Source organism: Periplaneta americana, chromosome 11 (genome assembly GCF_040183065.1).
Source record: "Periplaneta americana isolate PAMFEO1 chromosome 11, P.americana_PAMFEO1_priV1, whole genome shotgun sequence".
Classification (NCBI taxonomy): Eukaryota; Metazoa; Arthropoda; class Insecta; order Blattodea; family Blattidae; genus Periplaneta; species Periplaneta americana.
In genome coordinates, this window is record NC_091127.1 from 21728132 (window position 1) to 21752753 (window position 24622).

The window sequence follows — 24622 nt, forward strand, 5'->3', positions numbered from 1 at the left end:
GGAGACATATTATAAAATAATAAACAGAGATGAACACATTAGCTATTGTATTAGCTTGTTTTGCAAAGCACCCGTTTAACAAAACATGCATGAATTATTTCTACTTTCTATGTGGTCAAATTTCTGCAAAGTAGATATTATTTTATGAGTATCCTATTATTCAATATTTTATCACATATTCTGTCAATAAAATTGAAAAACGCTTTACATATTATTAACAAGCAAATCACTACAAAATTCTACTGAGTTCGTGCTCCGATATACAGAGGGTTTGATACACCAAGCATATTTTGAACGTTTGAACAACCCCACGCCTGCATGCATCCACTATCTACTTCAGTGATCGCCAAAAGCTGTGTCACGACACATGCCCCTGCCTCCACTCAAGCGTAACCATGGCATCATACCCCAAGCCTCTGTTTACAGCCTTAACTTCGATATAAGACAAGACATTTATCAGCAGCGGACGTAGGCTACACATGTAATGTTACAAGTGTGTTGGATAATATGTTTCAATGTCTTTTCCAAAACAGATAATATGTAAAAACTTAATTTTAAGGAGCATGGGAGGAAAAGTATCTCTTTTGTGCAGATGGCAAAAATATGAGATACTTAATTTGTTGTAAAATTTTAAATGAAGTATAAAAGAACAATGTACGTTATCATTATTCTTCTTGTTATGAAGACTACCACGCCCTTACCTGTAAGTTGAATATTTCATTAATAAACGAACAATAAAAAGAATCGGCTTCTATGTCTTAATCGGGGTAAAATACAGACGTGGACAAATTATTAACAAAATTGACGATTTTTATGATAATTCTGTTTACAAAATTTGATTTTTCAATTTAGACTACAGTTGACAATTTTGCATATTTCTATCATTACAATAGACAGAAATATGCAAAAATGTCAACTGTAGTTTAAATTGAAGAGTTAAAGTTTGTAAAAATATATAATAAAAATCTTCAATTTTGTTAATAATTTGTAAATTAGCAAAAATGTCAACTGCAGTCTAAATTGAAGAGTCAAATTTTGTAAAACTATAAAATAAAAATCTTCAGCTTTGCTAATAATTTAAAAAATCCAAAATGTCAACTGTATTCCAAATTGAAGAATCGAATTTTGTAAAAATATATAATAAAAACCTTCAGTTTTGATAATAATTTGTAAATATGCAAAAATATCAAATGTAGTCCAAATTGAAGAGTTAAATTTTCTAAAAATATACAATACAAATCTTCAATTTTGCTAATAATTTGGAAATACGCAAAAATGTCTACTGTAGTCTAAATTGAAGAATCATATTTTGTAAAAATATAGAATAAAAATCTTCAATTTTGCTAATAATTTGTCCACATCTGTACTTCGATGTTTTTCTGAAGTATGTAGTGTAATTTACATACAACTTCGTAATTTCAAATATCTGCTGATGTAAAGTAGGCCTACACATTCTTTTTATGATAAATAAGAAAATATATTTTATTTTATTAATAATACAAAAATAATGAATAGGAGGATAAAAAGTTAACACAGAAGAAAGTGTGTGTACGTAATTAATAAATAGAAGAATATTATATTGTTTTTGTTTTTTGGTCACAGTCAGTCTTTGCATTCACTGCATTACTTGAGGAGATACCCACTCTACCCCTCTCCCTGCGATAGTGGTGTGCGGGTTGCATTTCTATTACGTCACAATCTCGTGGTGTTTGGCAACCACTGATCTACTTCATTCGACAATGCTATCAGCTCATCAAGCAGTGTTCCTAACACTGTGACTTGCATTTTCGAGAATTATTCTACTTTACATGCTGCTTATTGAAATTACTTGTAACTATGTTCTCAGATACTGTTAAACTATTTATATGAAAATACATACAGGTGTTGCTAATCTAGGGAAAGGAGTAACATGAAATTAAAACACCTCACAAACCCTTCGAAGCATTTTTAAGTACAATGCAGGACAGAAACATCTTAGCTCGAATGTTTTCCCTCCTCTGCCTCCCCTTTCCAGATACATCTACCTGTCCTTTAAGCAGACAAAGATAACAGATACGTGAAAGACAAGAGTACAGAAGAGAAAACATTGTTATAGCAATTTAACAGAATCTGAAACTACTCTTTAGTATCTATTTCACAGTACAGAAAGTCTCTTGTATCTAAAAGGAAAGCAAACTAAAATAAATGTCAATGACAATGTTGCTTGTCTACAAGAACAAATTAAAATTTATGAATTTATCTCCATCCAAATTCATGAAAATTTTGTAAACATTTCAATGTTACATGACTCTTCATTATGCTGACTTCACATATTTAAAAGTTTTCAATTTTTGTAAAAATTGAATTCTTTTATGATGAAGGATGGGTGGAACGGAGAAAAATTCTCTCCGGGTTTTCAGCTCTACGTGCTGATGCTCTATCCGCTAAGCCACACCGGATTCCCATTCTGATGCCGCATTGAATCCTCTCAGTTTAAGTTCCACCTCTTAGGTTCCCTCTAGTGGCCAACCCTCATGCACTACGACATAGATGTATGACAGTGGCACAATGTCCAACACATTATGTGCAGAGGTGCACTCATTACGAGTGACTAAGTGGCCGGGATCCGATGGAATAAGCACCGTCTTAAATCACTAAGTGATTATTTTTCGCATATCATATTATTATGATGTACCGAAGTACACATGATATTTCCATGCAGTCCACACCTGTGGAGTAACGGCTAGTGCGTCTGGCCGCGAAACCAGGTGGCCCGGGTTCGATTCCCGGTCGGGGCAAGTTACCTGGTTGAGGTTTTTTCTGGGGTTTTCCCTCAACCCAATATGAGCAAATGCTGGGTAACTTTCGGTGCTCGACCCCGGACTCATTTCACTGGCATTTTCACCTTCATCTCATTCAGACGCTAAATAACCAAGATGTTGATAAAGCGTCGTAAAATAACCTACTAAAAAAAAAGAAATATTTCCATGCAGAAGAGGGAACCTAAGAGGTGGAACTTAAACTGAGAGGATTCAATCCGGCATTGGAATGGGAATCCAGTGTGGCTTAGTGGATAGAGCGTCAGCACGTAGAGCTGAAAATCCGGGTTCAAATTCCGGTGCCAGAGAGAATTTTTCTCCGTTCCACCCATCCTTCATCAAATGATGATGCACAATTTCTGCATGGAAGTATCATATGTACTTCGATACATCGTAATAATGTAATAATATGAATTCTTTTAGTTATAGAAAATCAATTACAAATTAAAAATAATTTTACGAGACAAATTCAAATAATTTACCCATTTTAACAGAATGTGAATACAAGACGGTCAAATTTCGTAAAAGCTAGAATCTAATTGCTTCAGGCTGATGGGTATGAGTATACTGTTCACTACATTTTATATGCCTATGCCTAAGATCTATTGTGCAGTGCAATTCCATTACTTCAGCTACCTCTCAATGTACCACAGCTACTAGTGTGTGATTTGATTAGTAAGAAGACAAATGCAACAATAACTTCCCAAACAGATGCAACATACGAGGCCTCCCTGTAGTTTCCTATAAACAAGAGAAAGGTTTTATGAAGATCTTATTTACCTCTAATGTCATTAAAATCAAATTATTGCAAAAGCAAACGTGAAACAAATTAAAGTATGTTGTCACATGCACTGTAAAAAGGATAGCGCAGAACCAGGAGCCAGCATCCCAGTTCGTGCCAATACCACCAACACACGACAGCAGACTGTATTCCACTAACCACTCCACACCTCACACACACCTCAGCTTGCTTCTCACAGTGAAAGTCACACATGAATCCATTTTATACAGTGTTACTAAGAGATCATTAACATGTATAAGGAAATATGCAATATTTTAAATATAATAATAATAATAATAATAATAATAATAATAATAATAATCTCTTAGTTTTCTGCAGAACAGTAGAAATGCCAAGTGATGAAGCATATACTACGATACTGTTTATTTCAGTATGAATGCACACTTTTGCCATGACAACCTGAAGCAGTATGATGTGACAATAGTAATTTTATTAATTTTAAGTTTTAAACCGCATTGAATAAAAAAAAAATACTAATAAAACATGCGAAGTGTAGATAAACAAAGACTCAATACTTCTAAGAAACTAAGCAGTCACTACTTCCCCTTATTATGTGTGGTAAATGTCCACAGAAGCAATTTAATTTTAAATCTTCCCCTTCAATAGTCCGATTTTACACTTCTGCTGGTTATTTGACAAGAAAGAACGAATTCATTACAGACCAATAAGATATTTTAATGAAAAAATATATATATAAAATAGAAATCATTACAATATATGAATAGATATTATAAGTCAATTTGTGCGAAATTAATAACACACATTTTATAAAACTGTGTAATAAAAATGCCTTGTGTATACACTACAGAAAACTAAAGTTAATAATCTTATATGGGTGTACTGCACTAAAATAATGATGACAGCATCATGTATAATCTTTTCGCTGTAAGAAAAATCCTAATGTAAACAATAGCACGTGACTGAAGTGAGGCTTCATTGGCCGCTGTTTGGCGCCATAGATTCTCAGTACATGTTCCTGCCTACTGTTGTACATTCTGTTTCATGTTAAACATTTCCCGTTACTCGTCAAGTAGGCCTAACCTCACTACTGTGTATTCGTTTGCTTAGGAAACATTTACTTTATTTATTATTGTAATTAAAACTCACTTAACTTATTATATACATTTAAGACTATTTGTTTTTCTCCACTTTTGAGAAAGTTTCCACTCTTATGTTTAATAACCATACACACCGAGGATGCAGAAGCCATACTTCAGTACCATGAGCTTACGTGAACAACTACGAGCTCAAGTGACGCCAGCTTGTTACAAGAACAGACTACCTCGGTATTACTGTTGGTATTCATCTGCGTTCATAGTACATAACAAAATATAAAAGTAGCTTTTCTTCTACATAGCGTTTTACATATGAGTGAAGTTATATGTTTCATCATATTTAACAACTAGAATTCAATTTTTTATTTTCAAATATAATACAAGATTATGGTTGCCAAATACGGACTATATTTTCCTGCGTCGTGTAAATGTTTCGACTGGGAGCCAATCACGGGTATGACAGCAACGTGCTTATGTTTACATTAGGATTTTTCTTACAGCGAAAACAGTATAGACAGGGAAGAACCGAAGGATGGCATAGAGAAGCCGAGAACAGCAAAAAGTGTTCAGTGAAAGCAGCAGAAAGGATAAATATGGGTCAGCACTTACAAAGGGGATCGAGAGAAGAAAGAAAACTGAGATAAGAAGTCAAGATTCTGCAAGAAGTGGAAGGGACGAAGTAATGTTAGCAACACCAAATAGAGGTAAGTCAATGGGAAGAAGTAAGGGACAGAAAAGTTATATATAACTTAAGAGATTGGTGCATGAGTGACAAAACATAGGAAAATGATAAAGTGAAAATGGTGATGGTGACTGAAAAGATGGTAAGGCACGGGAATAATAGTAAAAAATGATAAGAAAGATACAAGTAATAGCCAGGGAGTGATGATAAGTAAGTAGTAATCCAAATATAATAAAGAGAGTGGGAGTCGAAATGTAATTAAAGTGTAGAAACTATAGTCCCATCCGTCTTATTTCCGGCAGCCAATCACGTTGCAGGTCAGCTACATTTAAACGTGTGTGTCTTGTGATTCGCTGCTGATGACGTTATGCACTTCCTAAGGTTCGATAAATATTTAATATAATCACCCACCATTTTGACTCTTTCGTTGGCGTTTGCAGAAACTACACGAGGACGTTATTTGCCGCTCAATTATTTGCTGAATTATAGTGCGTTTTATTTATTATCATAGGAGCTACGACATGATAATGTTTAACGGTGCAGCAAATAGATTCGTCTGGTAGCTCGACAACGAAAGAACAAAAATAGCTAACGATACTACCTACCTAGACTATATAGAGCCTTTACTTCCTAAGGCATAAGCAAAGAAGGAGGGTCATACCAGAAATAAAACAGTGACGCGATTATAGTTAGTCGGAAAATATACAGATTAGATTAGTTGGAATAAGTGATCAGAGAACATTAGTGATTCAAGTGGATAAATAGGATGACAACTATGGAAGAATTCAACTTAATGTAAACAATGTTAGGAACAATTAATAAGGAATTGAGAGAAGTGAGTGTTTAGTTCAATGAGATTAGTAAGAATAAGATGGAAAAATGGGAAAGGGAAGGAGTAAGTAGAAAAAGAAGGTGAAACAGAGGTGAGAAAAATGTTAGAAAAATGATCAGGGTCATTTATATGAAATTGCCGGGTGATAAGAAAAAAACGCAAGCAGAGTATGTATCTGAAAAATCTGAAAGTTAGAATTTATAAAACAGTTATATTACTGGTTGTTCTGTATGGTTCTGAAACTTCGACTCTCACTTTGAGAGAGGAACAGATTAAGGGTGTTTGAGTATAAGGTGCTTAGGAAAATATTTGGAGCTAAGAGGGATGAAGTTACAGGAGAATGGAGAAAGTTAACATAACACAGAACTGCACGCATTGTATTCTTCACCTGACATAATTAGGAACATTAAATCCAGACGTCTGAGATGGGCAGGGCATGTAGCAAGTATGGGCAAATCCAGAAATGCATATAGAGTGTTAGTTGGGAGGCCAGAGGGGAAAAAGACCTTTAGGGAGGCCGAGACGTAGATGGGAAGATAATATTAAAATGGATTTGAGGGAGGTGGGATATGATGATAGAGAATGGATTAATCTTGCTCAGGATAGGGACCAATGGCGGGCTTATGTGAGGGCGGCAATGAACTTCCAGGTTCCTTAAAAGCAAGTAAGTAAGTAAGAGTATGTATCCAAAGGAGTAACGGCACTGTACACAGAAATGTGAAAGGCCATCACAACCGATGCAAGCTGGTGGAATAAATATTATTTCATATATGGGTGTATAGTAAATAATTTCATATAAGCCTTTAGTATGATAGTTCAAGAAAAGAAACTATAAACGAGAATTTCATTGGCAATGTGTGCTAAACTCTTGCAAAATATGTGAATCATATAATGAGAAAGCATGTGTTATTTTTACATCTTGTCTTGCATAGGACACTTTTTAATGTAGTTTTATTCAGGTTACTACAACCTCAATCAGGTTTGACCTGACAAGTGGTCTTCAACTTGCGACTTACACTATGAACCTTATAAAGTTTTTAAAAATTGTAACAAATATCTTGCACATCACCTGGCATACCTAACAGACAAGTACAAGTGGTTGTAAATATATTTATGTAGTTGGATATTCTGTGCAGTGGTAAGACAGTTAACAACACTCAACAACGTCACTACATCTGCTTACCTCATGTACCTCTGCTTCAACCAGACAATGTCTAAATAAATTACAAATGAAAAAAATAAACAAAATTCATCCACTTTTTTAATTCTTCTGACTCAGCATTAACTGGTTTCTGGAAAACTAACTTCATTAATGTCTCCTTACCTGTACAACAATTTGTAGATCTGTTTTTCTTTATCGTATTGTTTTTTGGAAAAAAAAAAAAATACTCGCACAGTTGAGATTACTTCTTAGCCTAACTACAAAGTAGAAAAACTACTACTGAAAGGAACCATGTGCAATAAGAACTAAGTTACATCGTCACCGATCGGCAGCCTGCATCGCATTCTCCTCTTTTCAGAGGCTCTTACATCTGCATCAAAGCACAGTGTGTTAGTCTATTCAGCTTATATCATCTAATTTCATGTTTGCCTCAAAAACTCCATTACAATTCCAGTATTCATTTTAAAGTTTTGGACCACAGACCAAAAACCGTGATCGAGCACGCATTTACCAGCTCCACAGTATGAAATACAGAAGATAATGAAGTTTTTAGTGCAAACAGAGACAATTACCTTGTAGAACTCTGCTGGGTTGCTCGGCATGGAAAGGTTGCAAATCTTTGGGAGAACCTAGAGACAGTTATTTGTAACTACGACTAACAATGAAGACATTTTGAACAGTACCGATCCGAGTGGTGGAGAGCTGGAAACTGAGACAAGGGGCTGGTGGGCGGGGTGCTGGAGGGGATTACCAACCTGTGGAGGATGGAGGTGGGGGGGGCGGAGGCATGAGTTGCTTGTCGCGCTCGGTGCTTCGACCGCCAGTCTGTTGCTGTTGGGATGTCGCTTGGTTTCCGGCATTCACCTGTGGCTGCTGCTGCTGTTGCTGCTGCTGCTGTTGTTGGGGCTGTTGCTGGGGCGATGGCTGCTGTTGCCCACCCTGTTGGTGCTGCTGGCGCTGTTGCTGGTTAAGCTGCATCAACTCTTCAACACTGAGGGCGAAACCACATACATTCAACAAAAAAAAAAAAAAAGTGTACGTATTATCGCACCATGGGGACTGCTTCAACTCGCTCCTGAGCTCTTTATGTTTGCAAACGACTATGAATGACTACTTTACACTGCCTGAAAACAGAATTTACAAGTTCAAAGTTATTATCTTAGCATTTATAATTTTTAAGTGCTTACATATCTTATTAATTCAAAGTTTTAAAAATGTTAAAAAGTTTAGTACATTCAATTTAATGTGCATTTAATTCAAAGAATGCTAATAAATTATTATACAGAGCTATAAAAAAACTTTGCAAGTTATTTGAAAATAACAAACAGAACTGTGATCCGAGCTATGTTACCATTCTGATGGCCTATATAAATAGCATTAATTGGTACCAATTTGGTTGGTTGATTTTCAATGTCGATCATTTCACAATGAAGTCACTGGCTTAAATGATATTTTGTTTCGATTTGCGCATCTCATAAACAGGTACCATTGTTATACTCAGAAGGCTGTGGACGAATGAAATGTTCTAAATTGACACATTCTCGTTCATTTTCACCAGAAGGCCTCATAATTAATGACCAATGGTTGCAAAGAATGAGAATGGCGTAGTGGTGGGCATGAACATAGAATTTTGTTTTTATTTCCTTATTTATGAGCAAAGGAACATTTGGACAGAATTATGCAATAACAGACCAACTGACAATTTGAAAAAAAAATGAGATATTTGCATAAATCTATTGATGGCAGGCTAATTTAACTCGGAAAAATTCAAGAATGTGATATCTGAATTTTGCTGCTATTTATAAGCAAAAAATAGTTTATTGCATAAAATTAATTTATTTATTTTGCTTTGAAATATTAATTCAACTACTGGTCTCTTACTAAAAATCGGTTAACCCTTTTTGGTATTATCTGTGCTATTTTTTTGTAATAGTATGAATGTTATAATACTTTTTGCATAAAATGTTTTATAAAAAAACAGACTTACTTCAATGGCCAATATCTCGAAACAGGTTTTTGGCGCTTGGTCTGTTATTGCGTAACTCCGTCCATTTAACCTTCAATAAATCTTTTATAAGGAGCCAATGACTTTATTTCTTCATCCAAAGGAAGCCATATTTTCGATTCTCTTTTCCATAAAAAAATTAATTTGGAGGTCCAGAGGTTTTTTTTGGGGGGGGGGTCTAATAAAGATAAGTGTCCTGAAATATATTTCAGAAAACGTGACTAATATCATTAATAAAATATGAAATTTGCAGAACCTTGAAAAGCAAACTTAATATCGTGAGAAAGCACGTAAATCAATCTGAGAGATCCACTTATCCAAAAATATGCTAAATGAATGAGAGAAAGCTGGCATTCTATGTCTAAACTATTTTTTTTTTTTTTCCTTTCTATACTTACATTTTTAACTTAAAAAGTCCACTATGATCCAGGCATCACATACGGTGTATTTTAAAGTAAAAATTACACCTACATAAACAATAGACACCACCAAATTCTACAAAGCACAATTTGTGACTATTAGTACATTTCCCCATTTTCATGCCTAGTAAATGAGAACAGCATTACTGGATGTCTGCAGAATTTGTTTTCAACAGCTAACACAGTTCTGTTCACAACAGCAAGTGGTTATAATAATGTATGAGCATTCTGTTAACAGTGGCTGTAGTTATAGCTTATTAAAGTATTACAGTTTGTGAACTACGAATTACTTCTAATGCTACTAATAGAGAGCAAAGAACACTTTGAGTGGCATTTCAAATTGAAAGCCCCCATGTGAAAATGTTATTAATATTAATGTATCAACAGCAACTTGAATTTCATCCAAACTAATATGATTTTGTATTTATGTTCCCAAGTGTACTTGTACCTAATTACGATTATTTGTAATTTATATATAAAACACTCTTTCCTGCTGAAAGAAAAAAAAAATAATACAAATAGTACCTCAACATTTTAGGGTTTTTAAAAACTATGAGATACTCTTCTCTGCATCTGGAACAGTGTTTCACGACTTGTGACACTATATCAATATCAAATGTATTATAGCTGTGATACGTCGTGCACCGGAGTTGTCCGCTGAACTGTAACAAAGCAAATGATCAACTTCTCCTCTCAAACCATGCCTACCACAAACACGTCACTAACGTAATATACAAGACCAAGAGACCTGACAACAGATCTCACATGCCCGAATCCAAGTTACTCTTAACAGAAAGAGAAACAAAAAAAAAAAAAGGAGCATAGCAATAAACTAAGCAAAACAGTTGTATTACTAAATATAACAGCTTTAAAGGGAAGAAAGTAGCAACAAACTGCGGAGAAAGTCTTGGGGTAACAAAGAAAGGCAGCCTGGAAGGAGAATACAAAGAAACATTAGAGGAAGAGGAAGAAAGACACTGCACAGAAAAAACTGGTGCCCCAATGCGAGCACGGACTTCATGAATCAGTCTCATCTCGTTTTATATGTTACTTTCATATACTACGCAAAACATACATCACACAATATTTCAACTTACCCCACACCCTGTCTGGCATGTTGAACTCCTGTGGAGGGAGGTGGCCCTTGCCCTAGAGCCAAAGTCCGATTGCCCTGCACAGGGAGCACAACGAAAGTTAGGAATGCCTGGAACATGAATGCTGCACGGTTAACTGAACAGCAAGTACTATGTGTGTCTCACTGCCTGAGCTGAGAACTCCCTAGTGCTTATAGCCACGCCTCTTAGGTCTGCTCGGACCATCACAGTAGCTTCAGCATGCGGCACGGCAGCATATTACATGTTCTGAAAACATTATCCTATGCTGTTCTACGGGTCTTACTGTTTATAATATTGGAGACTATAATAGTGATTACCACTATTATCTCTGATTGCGATTTCCGAAAATGTATGTACACACTATGTCACTCTTCATTCAGTCTGGACAACTGCTGAATTACAGTAGAGCAGCGTTTATCAAAGTATGTTGCCGGGATTCCATGAGCTCTATATGGTTTTAAATTTTATTTTATACTTAGTTGATACCATAATAGTACATTATGCAACGAGCCTATAATGATAGTAATTAAGACGCGAGTATGTTTGTTTATGAAACGAGTGCAAGCGAGTTTCATAATTTTCATACGAGCGTCTTAATTACCATTATAGGCAAGTTTCATTACGACTTTTTATGCTCGACCATATTTCTAACTTGAAATTATTCAGAAGTATTCATTTTATTCGCATCTGACAGAAGATCGGAAGTGACCTTGTGCATAGCTCGTTAATTGTGAGATGTGCGCAGACGCGAAAGTATTGATTTTTTCCGAGGAACAATAATGTCATTGACCTTGATATAATTTAGAGAATAACATGAACTAATTTTGATATAACCTGGAAATTGATTTAGGATTGAAAAACGAGATGACAAATTGAATTCATTTGAATATTATTTACAATTAACGCTAATTATTATAGTAACAGAACATAACCTTCTGCGACAGTATTGGATTTCCAGCCTCCGTGACGTTTCCCTTGTTGTCTTTTGATTGCATATCCGAGAATAATCGAAAACCTGAACTTTAATGAATAGGTGTACTTTAATGACATACAATAAAGGACTGCTACCAGGTGTATAATTACTACATTTCGGCATGGTCGAGCATAAAAATATATAAAAGTTACGAAAATATGAATCAATAATAATATGAAACATAATAATAATAATAATATTATTATTATTAAACATCTAAAACGGAAATTAATACTTATCACTTTCATCATTGTGTGGTGCAGAGCCAATGGAAGAAAGTTTAAGTCATTCTCATTTGCTTGTCATTTTATTATCTTCCTTATTAGGTACCATCAGGGTTAGCCAAGTAAATTACATGATATATATTTTACGTAAATTACAGGAGTAAATTAATAATTCAGATACTTTCCTATGTGCTTAAAGATGTTGTGTTATGTTTTTTATTATCGAGGCACAAAATAACATTTTGATCAGTTTTACTTTCAAATTTTGTGAGAATAAAATCAAATTCGTCACACTTCCTATGCAAAAGTCTTCCGCATACTACATGTTGTCTTCAACTTTTATTTTTAAAACAAGATCTTACTAACTTCAAAATCACGGATCATAAACTCTTATTGAATGTTTTGGAAATATGCTGTGAACTGAACTTGTCATTCCATCCTTTTAAAATTTCTATACTATTTCAATACAATCACGAACAATCTAACAGTGTGTAGTAAAAGTCAAATGTGACACCTCTGAGAAAGTGTCCACTGAGTATCAAAAGAACAACAAATTTTGTGTTTTTTCTTTTAATTTTGGCATCTGTGAAGAGGACAATTCTTCAGTAAGCAGGTAAGGAAAATAAATGAAGTTGGAAAATTCTTTATATTAAGCTTGGGGGGGGGGGGACTTGCTTACTCAAAATTAGCTATGAAAATGCATCAAAATCCACAGTTAATTCCCGATTTACCACGAAAATCGTCTGTAGCTGCATTTAGATTGGCAACAGGCCATGATTGTTTGGCCAAACACCTGCATAGAATTGGAATATATCAGTCCCCTAACTGCCCATTGTGCAACTCAAACCAAGAAATGGATTCGGAACACCTCAACATCTGTGCTTCAGTGGCTGGCCATGATAATATCTTTGAAAAATATTGGAGTGCAAGAGGTGAAATGACTTTATTGTCAAACGCCTGGCATTAGAAAACAACAACAACAAAATTAGCTATGAATCAATTGTCATACCTTTCAAAACAATACACTGTAAGACAGTGATCTTGTGTAAAATCCCATAGAACTTATGTTAATAAAAATTCTCACTTTTTCTTTCCTCCCTCTAATATTCTTGCAATATAAAATGTTTTCAGAATCTACGCAAAGTCTTCCATAGACAAATATTGCGTTTTACCAATGCACATACTTAAAAGAATTATGTTTTCACTACAACAGAGTGAGACAGAAGATTTCTTTACACTATTTTCATTGCTGCTGAAGGAATAATTCAAACTCATATTGTCCAACAGCAAGAAAAACAGTTCAAACAAAAGTACTTCTCAATCAAAAGACATTATTGCTATCTTTCAATACTAAATTAGTTCGAATTAAGTTATACAGGGACATCATTTTATTTTTACTAACTTTTTAATATTAACCTGGCTATACCTTTGGATTAATGATTGAGACCCGGAAACACAGTTTGTTACCTCCTTCCACGACTGGAGTTCGATGGTACTGGCGTAAAATACAAACATATCACTTTACTAGGTATAGGAGGGAAGAAAAGTAGTTCATCCATTTACGTAAAGTAGGAAATATCGCGATTTTGAGTTTGATAATTTTCATTAAGTTTTGTTTAATCAAAATACAGTACTGTGTTAACAATAAGTGTTTTTACTCACGAACTGAGTTATCCATGCGAACGTATTCATTATGCAGTGTATATTATACTGTCTACAGCACATGAGCATACAATATAGAGAATGAAGTTAAATTGAAAAATAATCGTAATATGGATATGTAAATACATTTTTTAAAATGGTGGCCATTCATTTCGATATAGGCTTCAGATCTTTTGTGCTTATTATCGCACTATAGACTATTGCATCTAATTCCAATTACCAGTTTCGTCCTTCATACTTAGTAACTCATGTTGAAATAATTCTGTACCTACTCTATAAAAGAATACCTTACGTACTGTAAATTCAGTCTTCATTTCTGCCCAACCCGCACAGATAAAATTACTCAGACATGCTATCTACTGTCCGTCCAAGTGGTTATGTCGCAGGATCGTAGAAAGGGGACGAATCACGTGATAGTTAATTACTTAACGAGGCCCTTTTATTTAAGTTATTTTAAATAGTTGCATAATATTACGCAGACGTCCAATTAATTCCTAACAGAAATTAATGTTTTCAGAAAAGAGCTAAGAAAGCCCAGCAGCCCAGCCACTAGTCTTTACAGTGGAGCGAGCAGAAGCAGGTGGGGGAAATCAGGATGCGACGTAGGCAAACAGTCGACAGTACCTGTGCGAAAATATGATTCAATATTGGAAGTTTTCATCAAGGGAAAAGCGAACATATTTCTGAAACGTACTATAGTCACTCAGTACTGCGGCCTTGGTTCTGTGTGGAGGACAGTTGGAACTTCGTTAGTAGAAGGGGTGGGAGTGAAGTACATTCAAAAACCCAGGTACAATAAAAGTTGAAGTAAAAATAAAATGATGTCCTGTATAACTTACAAATAACATCTCCACAATGAGCCAACCCAGAGCTTGTGTATCAAAAAGGATATGCATTTTGCTTGTACCATATCTGTTATGTTGTGAAAGCATTACAATGAACCACACAATGGAAGTATTAAAGACTGCATACATTCTTCTCGAATTATCACAGAGTGAAAAATAATTTGGAACGTTTCATGAAGAATCAAGCAGGGAATTTCAACCTGTATCAAAAAATCTCATCAGTGCTAAGCAAAACATGTCCCCACCTGGAATCCTTCTTGAGGCTCTTCCCTCTCCTCAGTGAACCGTCGCTTCTGCCCAGGTTTGCTCAGTTGCTGCTGTTGTTGTGGTGACTGCTGTTGTGGCTGCTGTTGCTGCTGCTGCTGGGGCTGTTGTTGCTGTTGAGGAGATGGCTGCTGCTGCAATAACTGTGGAGGGGGTTGCTGTTGCAGAGGTGGTCCTTGCTGCTGCTGGAGTGGTGGTCCTTGCCCCTGCTTCAGCTGTATTGCTGCATTTTGATTCTGCATGGGAGGCCCCTGATTCTGAAGCTGAGAATTCTGATTCTGCAATGGCGAGCCCTGATTCTGCTGTTGGAAAGGAGGACCTTGCTGCAAGTGTGGTCCTTGTGGTGGGGTCTGATTCTGCATAGGAGGTCCTGGCTGCTGCATTCCAGGACCTTGCATTGGCGGCCCCTGCTGTAATGGAGGACCCTGTCCTTGCATTGGAGGTGCCTGTCCTTGTATTGGAGGTCCCTGAGGGCCCTGGCCCTGTAAAGGAGGACCCTGACTCTGTAAAGGGCCCTGAGCCTGGATAGGAAGGCCTTGTTGCCAGGGTTGACCTTGGTGTTGCAGGGGATGTCCTTGAGCCTGAAGAGGAGGGCCCTGCTGCAGAGGAGGGCCTTGATTCTGGACTGGAGGCCCTTGTTGCTGCTGCTGCACTTGAGCATGAATCCCTTGTGGAGCTTGTTGGGGTTCTGGTCGCCCAAATGCTGGATATGTGGCAGGAGCTGGCACAGAATTCTGCATGTACTGAAATACAGGAAAAATCAAATCCTGAACAATACCAAAACCACTGTAATTTTTTTAGTTGGTTATTTAACGAAGCTGTATCAACTATTAGGTTATTTAATGACGATGTAATTAGTGATAGTGAGATGTTATTTGACGAGATAAGGCAGAGGATTCGCCATAGATTACCTGACATTCGCCTTACAGTTGGAGAAAATCTCGGAAAAAACCCAACCAGCTAATAAGTCCAAGCGGGAATCGAACCCACACCAGAGCACCACTATAAACTCAGGTACACTTCTTTCCCTATACCTACCAGAAAGCACTAAAAAAAAGTGAACTCAAGAGCTGTAGTCATTCACACGTTATACAGCATTGGTAATGGTATCTCAAGATAACTTAGCTAGTGCTCAAAGAAAACTAAGTTTCAGGAATTTTGACAAGTGGAAGTATTTATATTTTCCAGTAGCTGTCAGTGACCGAAATCCTCAGTGAGGCTTAGTGTAACTAGTTTAAATACCTCCTATACAAAATGTTTATTATTTTTATTATTATTATTATTATTATTATTATTATTATTATTATTATTATCATCATCATTATTATAATTATAATTATTATTATCATTATTATTACTATTAATGAAAAATAATAAAATGTCACTCACAAAATAAGCTGCTATGTTGTGAGTTTGTTTCAGTAACTGTTTCAATGTGATGAAGCAAATATTATGCTCAGCTGAAGAAGTATGTGTTATTAGTCAGCAATGTATGCAATGGAGAGGGGGAAAGGAACTGACTACCCTACCCTATTATCTCCTGGCTTAGTTGCTCAATGAGTGATGCCTTATTGGTGTCACTTATGAGATTCCAACCAGTATTCAGACTGCTAACTAAACATACACACATGAACTATTGAACTGTTATAATATACTTTTCTCAATCAGCCCTTATAAACTTTTACATAAAAAGGTATTTATTTGTAGAGAAGCAAAAGACCTGGTTTCCGAAATTTGTACAAGTTTGGTGCCTATTACTGGAGACTCTCGCTGTACCAATTATCTACGACAATGAATAGGAACAACTATCCAACATGGAAATGTAGCCAGCATTTTGGGAACCTTTTCAGACTTCAATTCTCTAAATTTTCTTTATTTGAATATATTATGTGATAGTTCTCATTAGTTAGTTTAAAAATAATGTAAAGGCACTAAAATTTCAGAAGATCATTTATTATTTATGCCCAAAATGAATAGTAAAATACTAAATGTGTTTAAAAAAAATTCCACATATGTCAGCAATAACCTCCACATTTTGTAGTCATAATTTGTACTTTCAAAATGTACGTTTTTTATTTAAGTTAATTTAGAAAAATCGCTCATTTTAAATTTTAAAATTATAATATTATTCAAACTAATATTTTTGCTAAATAATAGTTAGAAATTGTGGCTCACCACGCTATACTTCAAAGACAATTATAAGTCTGTGGGAAAATGTTAGATATGCTGCACTAAGCCAGTTTGGTGAGATCAATCTTCTTAATGTATCCAGCTGTTTGCTGACAACATAAAGTCCACTATAGTCCACTGTAGTCTATTCAGTTGTTGTTTTCACGAGAAATGAGGGGTATTTTGATTGGTGTTCATTATAGATGCCTGTTGCTAGTAGCCAGAGGTGGGGTGTTGTCATTATATACTGCAGGGCTGTGTCTTCTGCAACTGGTACTGATGATTTTAATTTACTTCTTTTGTGGTTTATGGATGGACAGTATAGAAGAATGTGTTCCAGATCTTCATCATGACTATTACACCACAAACAAGTAGGATTATCAGAAATGTGAAATCGGTGTAGGTGCAATTGTGTGACAATGTGACCTGTTCTGGCTCTTGTTAAAAATGTTTGAACATGTCTGGGCAAGTTTTTGTAATTTCCAGGTCATTTGGTTTCTTTTGTACAGACTGTAAAATTTTTCCTTTGTCAGAAGAGAGCCAGTTGGTGATCCATAGGTTTGTAAAATAAGACTTTACTAAAGCAAAAGCATTGAATAGAATTATCACTTGAAGAGATCTTGGTTGCAAATATGTTGCCTGTTTTGCAATATTATCGACTTTCTCGTTTCCAGGTATACCACAATGACTAGGTATCCATTGAAATGTTATTTCCTTTTGGAGTTCTTTTAGTTTACTTTGTTGTTTCTGAATTCGAATAATTCTATGTGCATATAGGTTTGGTACATATTTAATTATATTAAATATAGCCTCCTTGGAGTCGGTAAGTATGCAAATAGATTTTTCAGAAATTTGAGTAACACACTGAAGAGCAGCAGCATCAATAGCTAGCAATTCAGTGTCAAGACTGGAGGAGGATGAACATGGTATGAAATAACTTTCTTGATATTTTGGAATGCAATACCCTGCTCCTGATGTCCTATTATTAGGATTTAGAGATCCATCTGTATAAATTTGAAGGTGATCCTTATATGTACTGCAGAGTAGTTCCATGGAATCTAACCTAAGAATGTATGGAGGATCATTTTTGGAATGATTTCCTGGAATTTGTATGCTATGTTCTGGAATCACACATTTCCATGGAGGAATTTCGTTCACAACTGGAGTTTTAGCAATGAGTGTAAAATAGTTTGGTGAGATATAAAAGATAATGGTAAAAATAAGCCAATATCATCCCTTTACGTCAAGGGTCTCCTACCTTCAGGTAGGGTAGATCAGAAAATCTGACAGGGTGTGGTTCCAGTACAGAAATCGAACCTGAGCCTCCTGGTGAGAGCCAGGTAAAGTCAAAATAGTTTACTCGTATGTGCTTGTCTCTAGTGCTAAAAGGGTTTTCTTACTTGATATGGGTACGAGATAGCAACAGGCTGACTGCCTGGAGGCCCAGCCACAAAGCCTTGTGGCGGCAGCTGCTGAAGCTGTTGTCCAGGTTGCGGTTGTTGAGCAGCAATATTGCCGAGCTGCTGAGGCTGTTGTGGGGGCTGCTGCTGCTGACCTGCCAGCGCAGGCATGGGCACTGGTTGAGGTGGTTCCTGGCCAGGCTGCTGAGCTGGGACCGGCACTGGCTGCGGTGGTTGCGGCACCAGCTGAGCACCTGAAGTTGGAGGGGGCTGCGTTGTCACATATATCTGTTGGCTTCCATACGAATGTGGTGGCAGTGCCTGGTTAGGTGGTGGAACAGCTGTTGGTGGAGGTGCCAGACCTTGATGACCTGCACAATTGTTTCCTTCTTAATTTACAATTAAAAACGCATATGTACGAGAGTCATTTCATAAATAATGCACAGATTGACAGAACTGTAAAGTGCATGACGCAACACCAATAAAAATTCGCCAGTTACAGTTGAAGGATTGTGTTCGTTTCGTCCATAGCATACTCTGTGTTTAGGTAATGAGAGCTAGAAATGAAGCCTACATGTGTCTCGAGTACTGTGACAATTGAAGATCGAATCTTTATGTGGCAAAACCTCACAGCAATGCACAGAGGAGTGGATCTGTGGTGAGCTTAGTGGACTGTATTACAGCTTCTCGTTGGGTTACTCGTTTTCGTGTCAGCTTAGACGATGATTCAAGGCCAGAAAGGCAGAAAACATCAACACATGAACAATGTGTGAAACTTGTGGCAAATGCTCTTGACAAAAATTTGAAGAAGAGAAAAACAGATGGAACAAACTAAAGTCGTAATGTAACTATCACAACGCAAGACTGATTCTATCGATGTCATTTCTCTTCTGACTGTACTCTTGAAGATCATTCAAGCTATCTCGTGACCTTTTCTGTCACCCTTTCTTCCTTATCGCATTGTTTGATTCACATTTCTTCCGTTGGTATTCCCTCCTTGCGAGATCTATACCATGTAGGTGCGTATGTTGACAATGAAATAACAATCAGGCAGAAACAAGTTGACAAGAACTAACGACTTAATTATTACTTATCAAATATTTGGCAACCAATCACCATATATGTATACATCTTGAATAATCTGTTTTAACATAGTTTCATGAAAATGAAATTCTAACTGAAGAGAATGAACTTGTGTGGGGAAAAATACTCTACAAAACTTTTGAGCAGTAATAATCAGAGTGTGCAAAAAATGAGAAAGAAAGATACAAAGACAATTTTATTCAATATTTAAAAGTGACACAGTAACAAAAACCCAAACCAAACAACTATGTACAGTAGAACCTCTATTATCCGTGGTAACGAAGGGGATGGACTGGATGGTTAATCAAAAAAATCGGATAATCCGTATCATAAAATATTTTCATAAATTAAGTGAATAAGAGCTGAAGTTACGTAATTTCCTCCGTGGTCTTATGTTTAACATGCTAGGTAGTGGATCAGAAATTCACTAATTTAAGTTCGGTTGTAAACGACGTGCTTTTAAAGGGCAAGGAAACTCCTTGTAATGGCTGTCAGCAGAAAGATAGGAATAGTAGGGCTAGAGGTCTCATGCTGTAGATTTACATACTCTATACACTTTATCCTTGATTTTTATTAAATCGCGCACAGCTGTAACATCAGTCTCGTATTCTGAAGCCAGATAAACCACAGTTTCTCTTTACCCAAATTACTCAGTTACTTTAATTTTTTTCGATACTTATTACAAAACGTTTTCTTTTAACACTCATGGAATACATTTCGTATAGAAGTTAAAAAATTCAAATATCTTGGAGCAACAGTAACAAATATAAATGACACTCGGGAGGAAATTAAACGCAGAATAAATATGGGAAATGCGTGTTATTATTCGGTTGAGAAGCTTATGTCATCTAGTCTGTCAAAAAATCTGAAAGTTAGAATTTATAAAACAGTTATATTACCAGTTGTTCTGTATGGCTGTGAAACTTGGACTCTCACTTTGAGAGAGGTAGATTCAAAACTCAAAAAAGTTTCATATCCATGGTTCAAGAATTAAAACAGAAAATCAATATCCCGAATTTAAAAGAAAACCTACAAATTAAACCAAACCCTTTAACTCTATTAAATATAGAATATAATCTAAATTTAACAGAAGAAATACTGAAATCAGAAGTAAACACTGAAATACTAAAACAATTGTCTTTAAAGACAATTAATATTAGATACCCTCCACAAAACTGGCTTCATTTATACACTGACGGATCCTTGATCTCCAGAGAACAAGGTGCCGGTGCAGGTGTTACGTGCTGTCTCTTCTTACTTTATAGATCTCTTGGATATGGAACAACAAGTTTTGATGGAGAAATCATTGCAATAAGTGAAAGTCTCAGGAATCTTCTATGCCACATCAGTAAATTTAGGAATGCAGTTATATTGTCAGACTCCAAAGCAGCTATTCTATCAATAGTCTCTAAACACACACCTTCATCTCAAACAGCATAAATAACTAAAATGCTCTCTCAATTAATATCACTTAATAAAAGAATTGTATTCCAATGGATACCATCCCATTGTGGAATCCTGGGAAACGAGAATGTGGATGCTTTAGCAAAGAAGGGCAGCACTGCTACTTACAAACCTGTTACCAAATCTACGTATTACTCTGTAAAAAGATTTATTAAATCTACATACTTAGACTTCAACAAATAAAATTTGATAACACAATCCCAAGGGAAAAAATGGAACTCTCTGCATCAAAATCCACAGTTAATTCCCGATTTACGGTACCACGAAAATCGTCTGTAGCTGCATTTAGATTGACAACAGGCCATGATTGTTTGGCCAAACACCTGCATAGAATTGGAATATATCAGTCCCCTAACTGTCCACTGTGCAACTCAAACCAAGAAATGGATTCGGAACACCTCAAAATCTGTGCTTCAGTGGCTGGTCATGATAATATCTTTGAAAAATATTGGAGTGCAATAGGTCAAATGACTTTATTGTCAAACGCCTGGCATTAGAAAACAACAACAACAACTTTGAGAGAGGAACAGAGATTGAGGGTTTTTGAGAATAAGGTTCTTAGTAAAATATTTGGGGCTAAGAGGGATGAAGTTACAGGAGAATGGAGAAAGTTACACAACGCAGAGCTGCACACATTGTATCCTTCACCTGACATAATTAGGAACATTAAATCCAGATGTTTGAGATGGGCAGGACATGTAGCACGTATGGGCGAATCCAGAAATGCATATAGAGTGTTAGTTGGGAGGCCAGAGGGGAAAAGACCTTTGGGGAGGCCGAGATGTAGATGGGAAAATAATATTAAAATGGATTTGAGGGAGGTGGGATATGATGATAGAGACTGGATTAATCTTGCTCAGGATAGGGACCAATGGCGGGCTTATGTGAGGGCGGCAATGAACCTCCGGGTTCCTTAAAAGCCAGTAAGTAAGTAAGTTGTACAGTACGGCAACTCGAACAGTAGACCAAACTGGATAAGTTTTGAAACTTGTAATAACACTCTCTAGAAACAATACGTACTAACATAACATACAGTAGTACTGCATATGTTTCTGTAGCAAAATAAGAAAAAGAGTGAGAGAAAGATAGTCGGATAATCCGTCTATCGGTTAATAGGGTGTCGGATAATCGGGGTTCTACTGTATCAAGATTTATGTAAGAAAAAAATTGCTTTGGCAGAATATCCAGATTAAAGAAAAGAAAGGTATGCTGGTAGTGTAAGCAATATTTACAAAGCAATTAAATTTAGCAACTGAAAGGATGTTAGTTTGAAACAGGAACATTAGTGGCACACGGTTGTTAAATCAGCAATAAAGAGCTCCCCCTACTTGTAAATGCTAAATGGCCGAGAGGACCATTTTCACCTGGAGGAATGGGCTGCTGTTGCTGCTGCACCAGTGGCGGTTGCTGTGGCTGTGTAGTCACCACAGCATTTGTGCCCATTGCCCCCGACTGGCTCACAACCACCATCCCAGGTGGAGCCACCAGCTGCTGTGGCAGTGACGTCAGGGCATTCTGTGGAGGAGGCTGTCCCTGCACTGGAATGCCAGGTGGTGGCTGTTGCAACAGGACCTGGGCCTGATGTTGCTGTATCTGCTGCGGGTGCATGGGCTGCTGTTGCTGTTGCATCACGGCCTGCCACAACCAACACAGCACCAGATGCATTACTTTTCTGTGACTGTCTTGATACTGTACTTATTTTTTCTCGAGAAAGTAGCTACTGTGAAAGCTAGGACCTGTTGCGTAATAATCTACAAACTAATAATTAGGGCTAGGATTTTTATGAAATTGCATCTTTTTTCTAGTAAGCCAGAAACATAGCCGCTTTAGTATTTATATGTTATGTGATAAACTGAGTGTTTTAAGACATATTTGTTAGGGCATTTTCTTGCATTTTTTGCCTGTTTCAACTCATAAGAGCATCTTTTGTGTTATTCGGACATATTTGAGGCATTTTCATTTCATTTTGGCCACAAATCCCCATCTATGCTAATAATAAATCTGTAGCCGAAATTTTTCTGGTAATTTTCGATTTTCCAAAAATAATTGGTCCTAACATATATAACCACCCTGAAACCGAAAATCGCTTTTTTTTTAATTTTTGTTTGTTTGTATTTCTGTCTGTCTGTCTGTATGTTACCTTTTCACGCGATAATGGCTGAACGGATTTCGATGAAAATTGGAATATAAATTAAGTTCGTTGTAACTTAGATTTTAGGCTATATGGCATTCAAAATACATTATTTAAAAGGGCGGTTATAAGGGGGCCTGAATTAAATAAATCGAAATATCTCGCTTATTATTGATTTTTGTGAAAAATGTTACATAACAAAAGTTTCTTTAAAAATAATTTGCGATAAGTTTTATTCCTTGAAAAATTTTGATAGAACTGATATTTAATGAGATAAATGAGTTTTAAAATTAAAATAACTGCCATCTAAGGCGGTGTACTGAAATAAAAAACAAATGACTTCGTCTATAAGGGGCCTTGGACACAACAATCGAAAGCTATGAAACATAGCCTACAGACAATGTTTCTGTGTTTGTATGAAGTAATATCGGAAGCTAAATTAACCGATTTGTATAATTAATTATTATTTCATCATCGGAAAGTGTAGTTTCTCTGGATGGACATAATGCTATAATGTTATTACAGTAACTTGTGAGTGAATTGAGGACAGGTAAGATTAAAATAGCTTCTTATGCACAGAAAACTTGATAGGTTATTCTGTATATTCATTTCCTGTATTTCTTAAAATAATGTTTATGAACATATTCATTTTTATCTCAGAGAATTAACGAACAACGAGAGTGTATTGATTTAGTATGCAGTAATAGTACGTTAGCTTAGCAATCCATTATTTTATAATTCAAATTTTAACTATGCTCAATTGAATCGTGTTAAAATACATAAAATACATATGCAATAAATGCAATGCAAAAAAATTGGGTAATGAGCCAAGCAGATTATGTTGCGCTGTTGTAAAAGTTGTTCCTCCTGAGATTCAAGAGCTCCCACAACAAATTAAAAACTTTCTAATTCGAGTACATCCATTATCACACACTTTTTTACATAATATAATATAATATAATATAAACATAATAATAAATCTATAGCCAAAATGTTTCTGTTAATTTTCGCTTTTCCAAAAATAATTGGTAATAACAATTAAGAAACATGTTAAAGGAATTGTCATTGCACCAAATGAGTGGTCTCTGGATCAAAATGATCCCATTTTAATATTTTAAATACAATTTAAATTAAGTAATATATTAAACGATTTATCCTTCTATCAAACACGAATGTTCCCTGGATCAAATGTCTTATTTTAATTATGTAATTACTTTATATTTATTTCTAACTGGTGCAGCGGAGCGCACGGGTACGGCTAGTTATTAATATAAAATAATGTTTATTTCCTTTGATATTTTGTCTACATATTTTGTCCATTAATACCCTTTATTTTTACTTTGTTATTTAACGACGCTGTACCAACTACGAGGTTATTTAGCGTCGACGGAGTTGGTGATAGTGATATATTTTGCGAGATGAGGCCGAGGATTTGCAATAGATTACCTGACATTTGCCTTATGGTTGGGAAAACCTCGGAAAAAACCCAACCAGATAATCAGCCCAAGCGGGAATCGAACCTGCGCCCGAGCGCAAC

At 36.0% G+C, this 24622-nt stretch overlaps 1 protein-coding gene across 11 annotated transcripts in view; it reads right to left on the bottom strand.

The window, feature by feature from the left end:
• LOC138708871 (uncharacterized) overlaps positions 1-24622 on the bottom strand; it is a 151882-nt gene that overhangs the window by 20187 nt on the left and 107073 nt on the right. For 7 of the 11 annotated variants that reach the window (XM_069839134.1, XM_069839133.1, XM_069839135.1 and 4 more), the window contains 5 exons: positions 22319-22589; positions 18408-18778; positions 14820-15581; positions 10853-10926; positions 8087-8322 (listed from right to left, as the gene is read on the bottom strand). In XM_069839134.1, coding sequence (XP_069695235.1) covers positions 8087-8322; positions 10853-10926; positions 14820-15581; positions 18408-18778; positions 22319-22589 — 1714 coding nt within the window. The remainder of the gene's footprint in view (positions 1-8086; positions 8323-10852; positions 10927-14819; positions 15582-18407; positions 18779-22318; positions 22590-24622) is intronic. The other 4 variants (XR_011334779.1, XR_011334778.1, XR_011334780.1 and 1 more) reach the window with 2 other exon arrangements.